This window comes from Microcebus murinus, chromosome 8 (genome assembly GCF_040939455.1).
Source record: "Microcebus murinus isolate Inina chromosome 8, M.murinus_Inina_mat1.0, whole genome shotgun sequence".
Classification (NCBI taxonomy): domain Eukaryota; kingdom Metazoa; phylum Chordata; class Mammalia; order Primates; family Cheirogaleidae; genus Microcebus; species Microcebus murinus.
The window spans coordinates 53,795,758-53,809,535 of record NC_134111.1 but is presented as its reverse complement, the minus strand read 5'-3'; the positions used below and the strand labels follow the sequence as shown (position 1 = coordinate 53,809,535).

The window sequence follows — 13,778 nt, the reverse complement described above, 5'->3', positions numbered from 1 at the left end:
AAAGCTATTCTTTTGTCAGAAGTTGAGTTTTATAGTTTTGGACAATTCCTAAAATTATTTGACAAAGTTTTGTTTGGGTAAGGGAGAGGAAGGAGGTGGGAGAATCTTAGTCCTCTGTTTCCTTTGGTGAGTGGACCGTTCTATAAAAAGGATATGGTCTGGGGTTGTGGTCCAGCTCATTAAAGAACCACCGCCACCACCATGGAAACTCAGAGTTTTACGAGAAACTTCAACAACTTCCTCCCTCCTTCTCTGGTTGCAGGCGGGTGAGCCGCCCTGCGGAAGCCCAGTCCGCAGGACAGCAGCAGGGAGCTTTAACCTTGATTTCCAAAGACCTGCCCTGGGCGAGGGGCTGGCCAGGGCTCAGGAGCCATCCTTCGGCCATCTGGGTCCCCTTCCTGCCAGCCAAAAAAGTAAAACAGCCCCAGAAACCCTGACCGTGAACCAGTTTTCAGTCTGGGGAAGGTATCTGTTGTTCTCTTTTCCCCACAATCGCGTGGGCATGGACTGGCCTTGGATTTCAGGCCCAGAGACTGAACTTGTGGGCAAATCGGGTTTCCGCCTCAGCAGAACATTTTTCTTTGGGAGCCTGATGCTCATTAAATTGCCTCAGCATTCTGGGGGTCCTAGTAGCCTGCCTGCTCCTTCACAGAAACATTTTGAAACAAACCCTTTGTCCCCCTTCCCCAAAAGAAATCTCCCCTGGCCTGGTGGAAACAGTCATTGAACACTATTTTCAGCCTTGGGACCCCTTCGCTTGTCCTCTCTCAGTGCCCTCGCCCAAACAATAACCCCTTTTAAAAAACTCCACGGTGGCAATGAGACAGACCTTTTAAACCTTTACGCAGCTGTTCAAATACAACATCATTGTCAGGTTAAAAGCCTGGCGCCTCTAACTGCTTTGGCTGCCGCATCCCAGCGTAGCCCAAGGTTTAAACATTACCTTTCCACAGAGGTGGCAGTTTTTAAGCTTGTGGGTGGGGGTTGAGGAAGGCAGGGAAAAAAAAAAAACCTAGCTTTTAACTCTAGGCTTCTAAGGTCTTCTTTAAGACTAACAGCCACTGATCAGTGCTCTGAAATTTGCTTTCTCACATTGTGGACATATTGTACTAAGCCACGGCTGGGCATTCCCAGGGTCGTACAAAGTGCCCGCTGCACTCGCTTGCGGCAGGCGTCCTAACGTCAGCTTGGTGCTCCAGCAGTGTCTTCCCTTTGCCTTGCAGCCAGGAAAACTGCCCGGAGCTCATTTGCCCAATTTTCGCTATCCCAAGTGAGGCAACACTGTTCAATCTAATCAAGAATTTTATGCCCATCAAATGCCCTTTTATAATCTTTATTTATACATGAAGAAAACATGCAGCCTAAAGACAAGCAATTCCTTGCCGCAGGTATGTCTGCAGTGAGCCAGGACATGCAGGATGTGCCTTCTGAATTTGGAGGCCTTTTCATTTCAGCTCTCAGTGGCTTTGAGCTCAAAGTCACCCCCCTGTTGGACTAGGTTTTAAATAGGAATTATTCATTCACAGAAAAAAAAGTGTGCATATCAGATATAATTTCAAATCTGTTCTCACAAATTATATTTTTTTCTCTTTCAAATTTTTGCCTTCAAATCTGCCTTTTGAGGCCAGAGACTGCCAATAATTTGAGAGATATTATCATAAAAAATTGAGCAAGATAGAAATAATGCAAAACAATGATCTGGGCCCCAGAGGATGGAAAGGGTGCCTAAGACCCTAAGGCTGAGATGAAACAAATAGAATGAAAAGGTGGTGGCTCTAAAGGCCAGCCTTTACTTCGCTTATGAGTATTTAATGTAGCTGCTGTTTTCGATCATCTTTAGATCAGTTGGAGCAGTTACCATTAATAATAAATCAATATTGCACCATAAAGGAGATGAATACCCATGTTTGTACCAAGACACCCTTCTCCCTGGCACAGTTCTTTTCAGAGAAAAATCAAAAGGGTCGCTTTAGCAAGAAAATAGCATTTGTAATATAAAAAAAAGTGGCTTGCATCTGCACTCTTGTTTCTGGGAAGATAAGCTGAGGTCTTGGGCCTGAGGGCTTCTAGGGTCACCCTGGATTAGGACCCTAAGACACCTCAGGGCTGTGTCACTATTTGGGGCAGAATAAACGGGAACAAATTAAAAGCTGCCTCCCTAGGGCACTCCTCCGGGTTACACTGTGCACCACCCGGCCAAGGCGAAAAGAAATCGAGGAGGGAAATGTGGAGGCTACCAGAAACATGCTAAGGGGTCTACGGAGACGTGCAAAAGGGCCGGCGGCCAGAGAGCCTCCGTCTGTACAGACACAAAAGACTGCTACTTCGAGCATTTTCCCTCCACTTCAGAGTCTGAGACTTCGGCGCCGGCGGCGCCGCGCCACAGGATCCCAGGCCACCCTCCCCAAGCTCCAAACGCTCTGAACAGTGTGTCTGGGGTGGGAGCATGTCATCAGTTCCCAGAGGTCCTCTTCCGATCCCCTATCCCTTGTCTGGTATATCTTGGGCGCTGCCGGGAGGAAAGAACTGCAGACCGCTGAGCAGCCGTGGGTCGCCAGCGACTGCCAGCCAAGGCCAAGGGGCCCCGACACAGCCAGATGCGCCGCCGCTGGGGCCGCCTAGGGAGGAACGCAACGACATTTGGGAAGAGGAGTTCTCACCCTAAGTAGACTGAGGCTCCGGTTCAGCCCCAGGAAAGGTCACTTCACTGTAGCTAAGCTGGACCCGTGGCCAGACAAGCGGAGCCGGGGATACCCGCGGGGATCACCAGAGTCTCTCTCTGGCGCCTCGCCGGGGGCTCATGGCGCCCCAGCCTCTGCGCAAAAGCAGATGCCAGCTCCTGGAGGCGGGCGGCCAGCCCGGCGGGCGAGGGGACGAGGGGACGAGGGGACGAGGGGACGAAGGGGTGAGCAGGCGAGCAACCCCCTACGGCCTTTGGACCAGGGTTTGGAGAGCGGGAGACAGCAAGTCCAGGAGGCCGGCGCTAATTCTGAGGTCTGCAGGCTCTTCACAATGAACTTCGGGGAGGAGGGGGGAAGGGGCAGCCATCCTCCCTCAGAGCAGCCCATGTCCTGGAGTCCTGTCACCTCCCTTTTGAACCGCGGACCGGGGCACAGGAGCTCTCCAATGTCAGGGGCTTTGCTGAGGCGTGGAGGGCATGCAACGAATAAACTGCTTCTGAGAGCTGATGCCAGAATCAAACTCCGCACCTCAAAACCAGCGGGCAACTTGGAAGGGCGGCCAGGTTCCGTCAAACGCAAAGCCCGTTTGCTTCAAATACATCCCCCATTCCACAGCGCCTTGAAGTATAAACGTTTCCGGGAGATCCTGCTGCTTCCCATGGCCACATCAGCCCAGCCTGGCCCTGGCGCCCCAACTCATAGTCCTTCCTGCCCGCGCCTCACGGTCGCCACCGGTAGCCCGGCAAGCCAGGCGCGGCCCAGGGGCTCTCTAGCCTAGAAAGATTCCTCTCAGTCTCTGATAAGTCTCAGTTTTTCTAAGACCACATTCAGCTAAGTTGCCGGCGCCCTGATCTGTTTTAAACAAAAGCCTTTTAATCATCTCAGGCTGTCTGAGAGCTCTAGACGGACGCGGTTTTTGGGGGGAGGGGGATGGAGGTTCTACCCTCAACCACGTTTTCCACTCTCAAACCAACAAGAAAATTTATTCTCCCTAATTTAATTAACGCGCAGTGACCATGACATATTTAAAAACGCATATATTTGTCTTTTAAAACTCTCTTCTCAACACCATCAGGTTATACCAAGGTATTCTTTGCAAACAGCTTTATCTTTAAGGAGACAACAATTAGGTCATCCCCTGTTTCATGAATCTGGTGGCTCCCTTTTCTCTGTCTCTATACAACTTCTCACACCTCGTGGTTGCTTAGAACAAACAAACAGCAAACACCTTAGCTGCCGCCTGTTTCTAACAGGCGGAGATCGCCTATTAGAATCCAGTATTGGAAAGATAAGGTACCGCTGCCTCTGGGTCAAACTCGGCTTCTGGAACGTGAGCGCGCCCTCGTGTGGATCTCCAGGCCCCTGCAAATGGGAAATGGTATCTCTCGGGTTCGGCTTGCGTACTGTGGTGGGCACACAAGCTTGCAACATTTAGACGCAGTTAAAAATATATATAGATGGAAAAAGAAATAAATAAACCAGTTTTAAGCTCCTGGAACGATCATACTTGGGGCACTGACATTTTAATCGATGCTCAGAATTCCAAACAAAGGAATCCCCTTCTTAACGAAATTTTTCGATTGTAGGTTTTGTTTCTAGTGCATCTTACCCCAAAGGTTGAGGGATGCTTTTAGAAACAATATAAATATATTTCCTTTTATTTCATATCATAGAAAGTGCAATAATTTATGGGATAAGGTGGCAAATTGCTTCCAAATATAATGAAGGTGTAAGTCTGCACAGAACTTCCTCCTTCAAATACATCCTTTTAAAACTGTGGTTCTTCATTAGAGCAAAGGGGACTGCTACCCCCGCCCCCCAAATCCTCAGCATTTCCTATCTGTAGCAAAAACATGCTAGTAGGCATTTTAATCTAACTAGCATTTTAAAAAAAGAAGTCAATTGTTATTGCATTACACAAATATTTGCAGGGAAATTAAGGTTATTGATCCTGAAATTGGGAATTTTCTTGGATTTATGGTGAGCTCCTGATATGACTCTGTGTGGTCGTAAATGTGTGTGTGAGTCTGGATGTGTGTGAGCATGTATATATGAGAGTGGGTGGCAGTTGAAAATCACAGAAGAACCTTAAGGCGCCTAATTATTCAGAAAGGTTAAAGGTGATGACCTTGACATTTTGGAAGTTCAAAGGCATACACTTATGCAGTTATTTTTTTCCTTCTCTAAAGAAGCCTTAGCAATTTTTAAAAATTGCATTTCAAAATGCATAACTCTTGGAAAGATGCATGGGGTGCTGTGCATTTATGGACTTACATTTTGACTTTGGGCTTATGAGAGGTTAAGAGTCATAAGATTCACTTAACTCTTTTCAGAGAAAGAGAAGCTTTTCTCACTTCTCCAGTTTATTGCACATTGCGGAAATCTCTTTTGGGCCCACCAGAAGGTGTATAATATAACCCAATTAAGCTGTTTAGAACTTTGGCTTTTATGGTGTTGTCTAGACAGTTCAAGGTTTTGTAAACAGCCTGGCCTGGCCCTGCAACATAAAGTGCAGTGCAGCTCTCACCACATTCTTTAACTTGAAGCGATAAATGCAGTGAGAAGCAGGTCTGCAGCCCCTAGCCCTATTCTAATGTGTGTTTGTGTTGGGGGGGCCGTAAGTTCCCTGCTTCCATCCCACTATGACACCAGCAAGGACCCCAGGCCCTCACCACCCACTGATACTTTTCTTTTAACAAACTTTTTTTCCCCTTTCCAATGGATAGTCCTATTTTCCGTTTCGACTTTTAAGGGACCTGTCTTCTTGTCGCCTCATTAAGAGAGAATTGGATTTTCTAAACAGTTTTTTAAAAAAGAAAATGGGTTTTGTCCTTTCAGAAATTGCAAGTTCACTAGACTAGGGGTGGGGGTGGGGATTTGCTTCTTAGTTTTCTGTTGCCCCAACATCATTGCCTGGAGAAGGCAATACCAGGATGGTTGAGTCACATCATCAATTCAGAAATTCATCACTAACCTAATTTTAAAACCAGTGTAGCCTACAGGGCGTAGGAGGGAACAATTCCTATTTTAGTGGGATTAAAAGTATTTCACTCAGATTTTCAGTTGCATGGAGGAGAGGATTCTGGCCACTAAAATATCCTAATCAGACACTAAACTTGGAAGAGGAGAATCCATACAGTGTATTGAAGCTGTGACCTCCATTTTACTAGAAACCATTTATTCACACAAAAAAGACAGTGACTCATGCCTTGATATGACAGACCAAAGGTACATTTCCCAGAGTTTAAATAATCTGCGTTCACGGAAGGGGAAAGAAGGGAATCTCTTAAACTCAGAACAAAACACCAGCGCCTTCTAGCCCCGCGGCCTAACTCCCTACAGATCCCGCCGCGTCCCCACTAGGACTCCGAGAGGGGGAGGGGGAACAACAGCACATTGGCGGTAAAATTGTAAAGGGACGTTTGCATTTACCATTTTCCCCTTATTAGGATCCGCTCGGCCAAGTCCTCGGCCTCGTCCGCAGGCTGCAGTGGTCGCTGGGAGGTCCCGAGTTGACCGTGGGAAGAAATGGTGAAGTTCCACAGAGAAGAGGCGTCATTAAACCCAAGGACATTGGACCTGCAGAGGGCAGGCTGGTGGGGAGGATGGTGGGTGAGTGGGGCTCGGGGAAGGGGGCGCTTCCTGGAGCTCTCAAAATAAGGGGTTTCCAGTGAAATACTGCAGACGGTTTCTGTTCAGTTTCTTTTCTTTCATCCTGCGATTCTGGAACCAGATTTTGACTTGCCGGTCAGTGAGGTTGAGCATCCGAGAGAGTTGTAGTCTTTTTTCTTTGTTTATGTACACGTTAAAGAAAAACTCGCGTTCCAGTTCGCGGATCTGGTACTTGGTGTAGGGACAGCGCTTCTTTCGGGACCGCTGGGGGGCCACTGCAAGTCAAACAGAGCAAGGGGTGAGAGAGGCTGCTGCCTGCCAGCCCCACCCGCCAGGCCCGGTCACTGAGCTAGGGCCAGGCTCTGGCCCCGTTGGGGGCGTCCCCTGCCACAGCTGAAAGGCTCTGCCTGCGTCGTGGGGGATGATATATGGGCGGGCACAGGAGAGAGTGCGGGCGTGGACCTGTGTTCACGCCCGGACACACACACACTCTCACACCCCCTACACACAAAACCAGCCTGGCACTGAGGTGTGGAAGCAGAGGGCCAGGCAAGCTCTGAACTGAAACCCAAGGGGAGACACGAGCGCACCCGCCTGGGGCATCTGCTAGACTCCAGCGGCGCGCGTCAGCCAGCGGCTTGGATAAAGTCCAGTGCAAGGATCAAACTCCCCCCCCCACACCCCCGCCTCTCTCCCTTAAAAGCAGGAGGCTCGGGTGTCCGCACACACAAACTGGTTCGAAATCTCCCTCCCTCCCTCCAAGGTCTCTAGCACCCCCTTCCCAAAACTGGAGAAAGGCTCTCTGCAGCGATTAATGTCTTCTTCGAAAGTCTACCTTAAGCCCACCTAAATTGGTTTCCTACCATAAACACGCTTTACAACGGCCCGGGAAATCTTATAGGATGTATAAACCCCTTCGAATGCTTATAAAGTAGCACATAAAACGGCGCAAGCAGAGGGAGGCCCCCTCAGCCCCCCCTGTACCCTCAGCCCCTGGGCCCAGCCGCTCGCCCAGTGCCCGGTGCCTACCTGTGCCGCTGTTCTTCTCGGCCCCTGCCTCCCCCGGGGGGCCCTCGCCGTCGCCACCGCCTCCTTCCGCTGCCCCCTTGGGCTCCGACCCGGGGGTCGCCTTGGCGCAGGGACTGCCCCCGCCAGCCCCGGTCTTGGGGTCGCCCTTGTCGGCAGCGCCCTCGGGCTGTGGCGGCGCGGGCGGCGGCGGGGGCTGCGGCCCGGCGAACGGGGGCCCAGGCGCCGCCTCGTAGAACTGGTCGAATCCCTGCGGCAGGATGCCATTGCGGCCCACCGCGCTGTAGAAGTTGGAAGCGGCACCCGCGGGGCCGTGCGGCGGCCCGGGCGCAGCGCACACCGGCTCAGGCGCTTTGAAGAGCACGTCCGGCCGGCGGCCCGCGGGAGGGAGCAGCTCGCGCTGCATGGCTGCCTCCTCGGCCGCTGCGGCCGCTGCAGCTGCAGCCGCCGCGGCCGCGTAGTAGGGAGCGTAGCCCCCGGCGCCGCCGCCGCCCCCGCCGTGGCCGCCCCCGCCGCCGCCGCCGCCCCCAGCAGCACTGCTGCCGCCGCCGCCGCGGTATGGCCACTTGGCGCGCTCCAGGCCGTAGTCGCGGAAGGCCACTTCGCGCACGGGCTGGACGTGCGGCGCCAGGTTGGAAGAGTAGGGGAAAGTCATCTGGCAGGACGACGGTTGGGAAAGGAACGAAGGCTTGCTAGCGAAGTCAGACGGGGCCACATAGTAGGCGCAGCCCGGCAGGTACATGCTGGCTGCGCTCGGGCCGCACTCGTCAAAGTCGTTCATGGCTCCGCGGCGTGCGCGCCGGCGAGCCCCGGGCCGCTCCCCGCGCAGCCAACCTGAGCCATCGATTGCACAAGAGGCTTGGGCCAGGATCAACTAAGCAAAAATCCCCACCGGGCGCTGACGTGCAATTCATCTTGATTGATTCTGGTGGTAATTATGTCACGTGACGCCATGAAGAGAAATGTCCTTATATCTATATCAGCGCTCGCCAACACGCCCCGGGACGGCTCCTGGCGCCGAGACGCGCGCGCGCTGGGGGCGGATCGGCCTCCCTCTCCTGCCAGCTCTCCCGGGGCGCCCCCTGAGCAGTCTGCGCCTCAGGCCGGTCACCTGCGCGCCGCTGGCGGCCGCCACCGCTGGGCGCATCTGCCACCGCCCGACCGGGCCGCCCGCCCGCGCCCGCCCGCCTGCGCCGCTTTAAGTACGCGGACCGAGGCCGGCAGGGAGGAGGAAGGAGGGGGAGGAGGGGGAGGAAGGGGGAAGGGAGAGAAGCAGCGAGCGGAGGGGGGAGCCCCAGCGCAGGGCTCCCTAGAAGCTAGGGACTAGGTGTGAGGGTGTGAGGTTCCCAACCCCACCCCCCTTAATGCAGCCGCTCCCTCCCCCGCGACACCGCCACCCTCCGCAGCTCACCCGCTGGGAGCTTGTTGCTTCTTGTTCGTGGGGCGTAATTGCGACACTCTCCTGGACGCAGGGAGCCCTGATTTACATATTTCTCTGCCCTGCGCGTTCACCGAGGAGTAACTTGGCTCTCTCCGGTTCTGACCTGGGGGGACGAGTGTTGGCCTCAAAAATCCCAGGCCAAACCCCTCCCGGGTGCTCATCCCGGCCAGGGCCTTGGTGCCCACCCGGCCTTCTACCCTCTCCTCTGGTTTCCCTCCTATTCCTGTCTTTTTCCTTTCTTCTCTCTTCAGTCTTCTCCCTTCTCTCTCCTGTCCTTTCTTTGCTCACTCTCCACTCTCCTTTCCTCTTCCCTTCTTTCTTCTTACTTTCCCTGTCTCTTTTCCTCTCTCTCTGTCCCCTCATCCTCCCTCATCTTTTCCCCTAAGCTGTGTGTCACTGTCTCTGTCTCTCTCCCTGTTGCCTCTCTCTGCCTTCTCTCTCTCAGTACTAAAGCAAGGAGAGAGCTCAGCCAGAGGAGACGCCCCCTGGTCCCAACCTCCCTTAGAAGCTGGGGGGTGGGGGTCTGGTGAACAAAAGGATCTGGAGTCTTACCTTTTATCCCCACTATGCCTAGCCTCCTGCTTGCCCCCCAAAGTGGGACAAACCTCTGGCGCCTCTGCCCTCCACATCCCCTCTGCTTTCAAGCTTAGCCGGGGACCAATCCGCCTTACACCCAGACCCTTCACTGCATCTGAGGCTGGCCAAGGCCTGTGCATCCACTCCGCGTTTCCCCAAGGCTCCTCTGGCGCCCTTGGGTCGGCATGGTTACTGCGGCCTCCCTTGGCGATAGATTGACTCTCTGAAGGCTCTCAACGGCGCCTACCTCCTTTCTTGAGCCCCTCTGTGCCACCTGCCTCTGAGGCAGACTCTTCTGGGCACCCCATCCACTCGCCCCAAGGCCTCACTCTCCTCCAGCGCCCCACACAACCTTCTCCTCCTAGCTCAAGGGTCCAGGCAAGGCCTGGGCTCCCACCTCCGAGAGAGTAGGTGCTCTCCAAAGGTAAAGCAGTCTCTCCCCAAACCCAAATCCCAAAACCGAGAGCAGGAGGCTGCCCCTTTCCCCAAGATCCCACTGCCCAGACAATCCCAGCACTGGAGCCTGGGCCTCAATTCTATGCCCAGGGCAGGCTGCGATGCTGGTTCGCTCCCGACCGTGTTGCCGCAGTACCGGTGCTGCGCTCTCTGCCCACAGTGCGGACAGACAGAGAAAAGGCGGGTGGTCTGAGCTAATATCTATTTTCTGGCTGATGTCCTCCCCTTCCTCTTTTTCTCCACCCTCCCTTTCTCCCTTCCTCTCTCCTTCCTCCGCCCCTTCCCACGTCTGCTTCCCTCCCCCAACACTGCGCAAACAGGTCGGTGGCGACAGGAGGGCACCGAGCTTCCCCCCCCAACTGCCCATCTTGTGTGCCCCCTCTCCGTAGCTGGCACCCCTGCCCAGATTCCATCTGGCACCCTTCTCAGCCCAGACCCCCGGCACACTTATCTGCCTCCCCATCTCCATCCTAGGCCAGCTCCTCTCCCTTTCGGGCTCGTGGTCGACGCCCCTGGATCTCTCTCCTAAAATGGCTCCCCGGACACTGCACATTGGCCCTGCGGTTGCTCAGGACCCAGGGAAGACGCAGGGGCTCCAAGCCGGGTTTTTATGTATCTGGAGATGTTAAAAATTCTCGCGGCTCGGGGTGGGGCGCAGACAACGCCGCCCCCAAAGTGGAACCTGATGACCGCCGAAGAGGGAAATGAGGAGGACGAACCATTCAAGTTCAACGACATGGCGACGGCGGCTCCGGGCTCGAGCAGCGCTTTGGCGGGGGAGGGTGAGCCATCTGCAACGCCGCGCGGGTACACAGGGGAAGGGGGCAGCAGGCCCCTCTTGGCTAGTTAGCGGGGACCCTTGCCCTCCCCCACAACCCAGGGCTTTCGTTCCAGTCCCAGCCCCAGCCCGCTTCGCTCTTTGGCCCCAGTTCCCTCCTTGGTCCTCCCCCCACACATCAAACCCAAGAAAAACCGCAGCCTTTGGACCCGCGCGTCCCGTTCGAAAACCTACCGTGAAGACCCCGGCGCTGTGGCCTTGTCCTTGTCTGCGCGGCCCCACCCGAAACGCAGGGAGAAACGCACCAGGCCTTCGGGGCGCAGCCAGCAGCTCGGCGAGCAATAGCTTTCAGCGCAGCGCCCGGACGCGATGCGGTAATTTTGAGCCACCCAAGATAAGACACTAACTTGACCTTAACTTTGTCAGGGCGGCCCTGGTATCTGGAGAACGTGAACAGACACTGTCTGGCAGCTCTCTCGTAAAAGCTGACTGGAGAAGGGATTCTGAGTCATTTCATTTATTGCCACTACAGTTCTGCAAGAAAGCTTTTCCTCCCTGCCAAACTTTAATTATTTATGCTCTTTTAGGAAACGAAAGAAGAGAAACGCGGGGGAAAACACCCAGAGCCAGTCCCTTCCCTACAGAGGCTTCGGAATGGACTCCTTAAGTCAAGGGACTGGAGAACAAAAATGTGGGGAGATCACCTTTGTCCAAGGACAGTCGGACAGGCGCCTTGCTCTACCCACCACCACTGAGGGGGGTGGATGTAGCTGGGAGAGGCGGGTGAAGGGCCCCCCAGCCCCCCCCTCACTGGGCAGACATGAATATTTACAGCGATTCCGGATTTCTCCTCCGCCCGCACACATCCCGGAAGCCTCCCCAGCCCACCTCTCTTGGGGAGAACCCCCAGGCCTTAAAAATATTCCCCGTCGCCCTCTGAGTTAGCAACTGATTGAATGGCAGATGAAGCCATTTTTTCTTGTTTTAAAACCTTTTTCTTAGTCAAGAAGCCTGCGTGGACTGCAGTGTTTTCGGAGAATGCATTTTTCTTCCTTGGAGGGAATGTTAAGCACTCAGACTTTAGCATCATTTCTTTCAGGCGTTTGTTTCTTACAAATTTCCTTGTGGTTCCAAATGTCTGCCGGAAGGAGATACCGCAGTCTTTGTGTGGACCAGGAAAGGGGATAGATTTGGAAAACACGCTGAACTCACAGACAAGATTTTATACTTAGAATAGTTTAATTTTCGTTGGGGAGTGCACTCTGTGGATATCCCCTGCCCCCACACATCCCAGACTAAAGGGAAAGAAAGCAATGATTTAATGGTATATTTTGGAAAGAAACAGTATCTGTGTGTTGTCTTAGGGCCTGGGTCTAAGTCTGGTTTCCGGGTCCTTTTCCCAGCCCTGCAGACCCGAGGTCTCAGTACGGCTTCCGCCTTTGTTCAGTTGTTTTCAAGGAGGCAAACCTCCTCAGTCTGAATGCAGACTCAGACTGAGAGATCGGACTCTGGGTACCACCGCTTCCACGAGCCCAGCCAGGTGGGGAAACATTTCTAGCCACAGCGCCCTGGCAGGCTGGTACTTCTTCCCAGTGTATATGTATATATGTAGATGTATATATATTCATAAAAGCAATTAAAAATTTATTTTTCATATACATCAAATTGGCTTCAAGGAAGGGGAGTTGAAATGTTGAATGCTTGGTCTTAGAGATTTAGAGATTTTGTTAATTCTCCTAGCTAAAACCTAGTTTATACTTCCATCAGCTAGGAGCTGGAGTTTGCAAGAAGACTGGGTAGGTATCAAGCAGGCCCTGACTTTCCTGGATTGAGCTAGAGGCTCCAACCGCTATGGTGTCATGAGGCTGCATTTCCCAAGGGAGCCTCCTGGGCTCCTGGTGGAGGTATATCAGTGTCAGGAATTTTTGCAGGGCATAACCTGTTCTAGAGAAGATTGACCAAAATTTGGTTGAGAGATGTTTTGTTTTGAAATGTGAAGAACCTCAAATCCTGGCATTAAATTTTGAGAATTTAAGCAAAGTACAGAACCCCCAACCCTGCAACAAGCTCAGTCTTCTTACTGTGTGAGACACACTCAAATCTGCCTATGCCCCAACCCCGCCCACTTTGGATATTTCATACATATTTTGTTCGCAGGCTTTTACACAGCATTTCCTGACTGCCTTGGAAGCCATTTTCTCATGTAATGAACAGTCAAACACCTGCAGTGAAACCACAAGCAAAAAAGAAAAACGAATTTGGTGGCTTGAAAAAGACAAGGAGGAAATCTGAAGCATTTTGAAAAATCGACATCAGCCCCTTGACAGCTTGCCTGGGACCTGGATATTTATTTCCATTCAAAACATTTCTGTATTGTATCTGATGTATACAAACTATTGTTTTTGACAAAATGAAAATAAACATGCACAATAACTATTAGAGAAAATGAAATTAATGTAAATATCAACTGAGGTCATTTGGGCTAAGGCTCAAGGCTCCCTGTGAGGTGTGCACTCCAGGTCTAGGCCCTGGTCCTCCACTAAAAAGAAATCATTGGACTTTGGGAAAGAATCCTGAGCTTAGGCTGCTGTGCATTTTGCTAGGAGTTGGGGGTATATGTGCTACATCTCAGAAGGAGAGGAAGAACGGGCAGGGACAGTAGAAGCTGTGTGTGTGTGTTTGTGTGTGTGTGTGTGTGTGTGTGTGTGTGTAGGCTTGGATTCGCTAAGGTTAAGTCCGAACACTCCAGCACACCCAGAATAGCTTCATCTGGCATTAAGGAACCCCAATCTCTACAAGGCAAGCCTGGCAGGATTCAGGGCCTAAAAGGCTCCTCTAGGGCAGGGCAGACATGTCTCAGAAAGGGCACACAGTGGCTGGCCCTTTGGTGGAGTTGGCCAGGGGTAAAGAGAGGATGAGAGAGGAACTTCTAGTCCTCTCTGCTCTCAGAAACAGTGACCAGGGGCTGAGATTTGGGAAGATCTCCTTCCATACCCCAGGATGCTTTAAAAAAGAGTTTTGCCTCTCCTTGCAGTGGCCCATTAAGATTATTGAAGAAAGACTGGTTCATTACCTTTACCCACCTCAACTGGAAAGCCATATTTACAGTCAGAGTGTAGGACCTCTCTTCCCTTTAACCCACTCCATTTCTCCTTCCCCTGGATATCTTTCCCTCCTTCCTGTGCAGCTGAGCCTCAAAGCAGACCAG

General features: G+C 52.7%; 1 protein-coding gene across 2 annotated transcripts; it reads right to left on the bottom strand.

Annotated features, from left to right (window-relative positions):
- Positions 1-5,286: 5,286 nt before the first annotated feature.
- Positions 5,287-11,051, bottom strand: HOXD11 (homeobox D11). 2 transcript variants are annotated; one of them, XM_012753436.3, is made up of 2 exons: positions 7,323-8,176; positions 5,287-6,568 (listed from the first exon to the last, which is right to left on the bottom strand). In XM_012753436.3, the coding sequence occupies exons 1-2, from the start codon at positions 8,098-8,100 to the stop codon at positions 6,333-6,335; spliced, it is 1,014 nt and encodes a 337-aa protein (XP_012608890.2). In that variant the 5' UTR covers positions 8,101-8,176; the 3' UTR covers positions 5,287-6,332. The 2 variants fall into 2 exon arrangements, 1 of the variants encoding a protein (XP_012608890.2); XR_012920500.1 differs by lacking the exon at positions 7,323-8,176 and adding an exon at positions 10,805-11,051 and having other exon boundaries at positions 6,480-6,568.
- Positions 11,052-13,778: the final 2,727 nt, after the last annotated feature.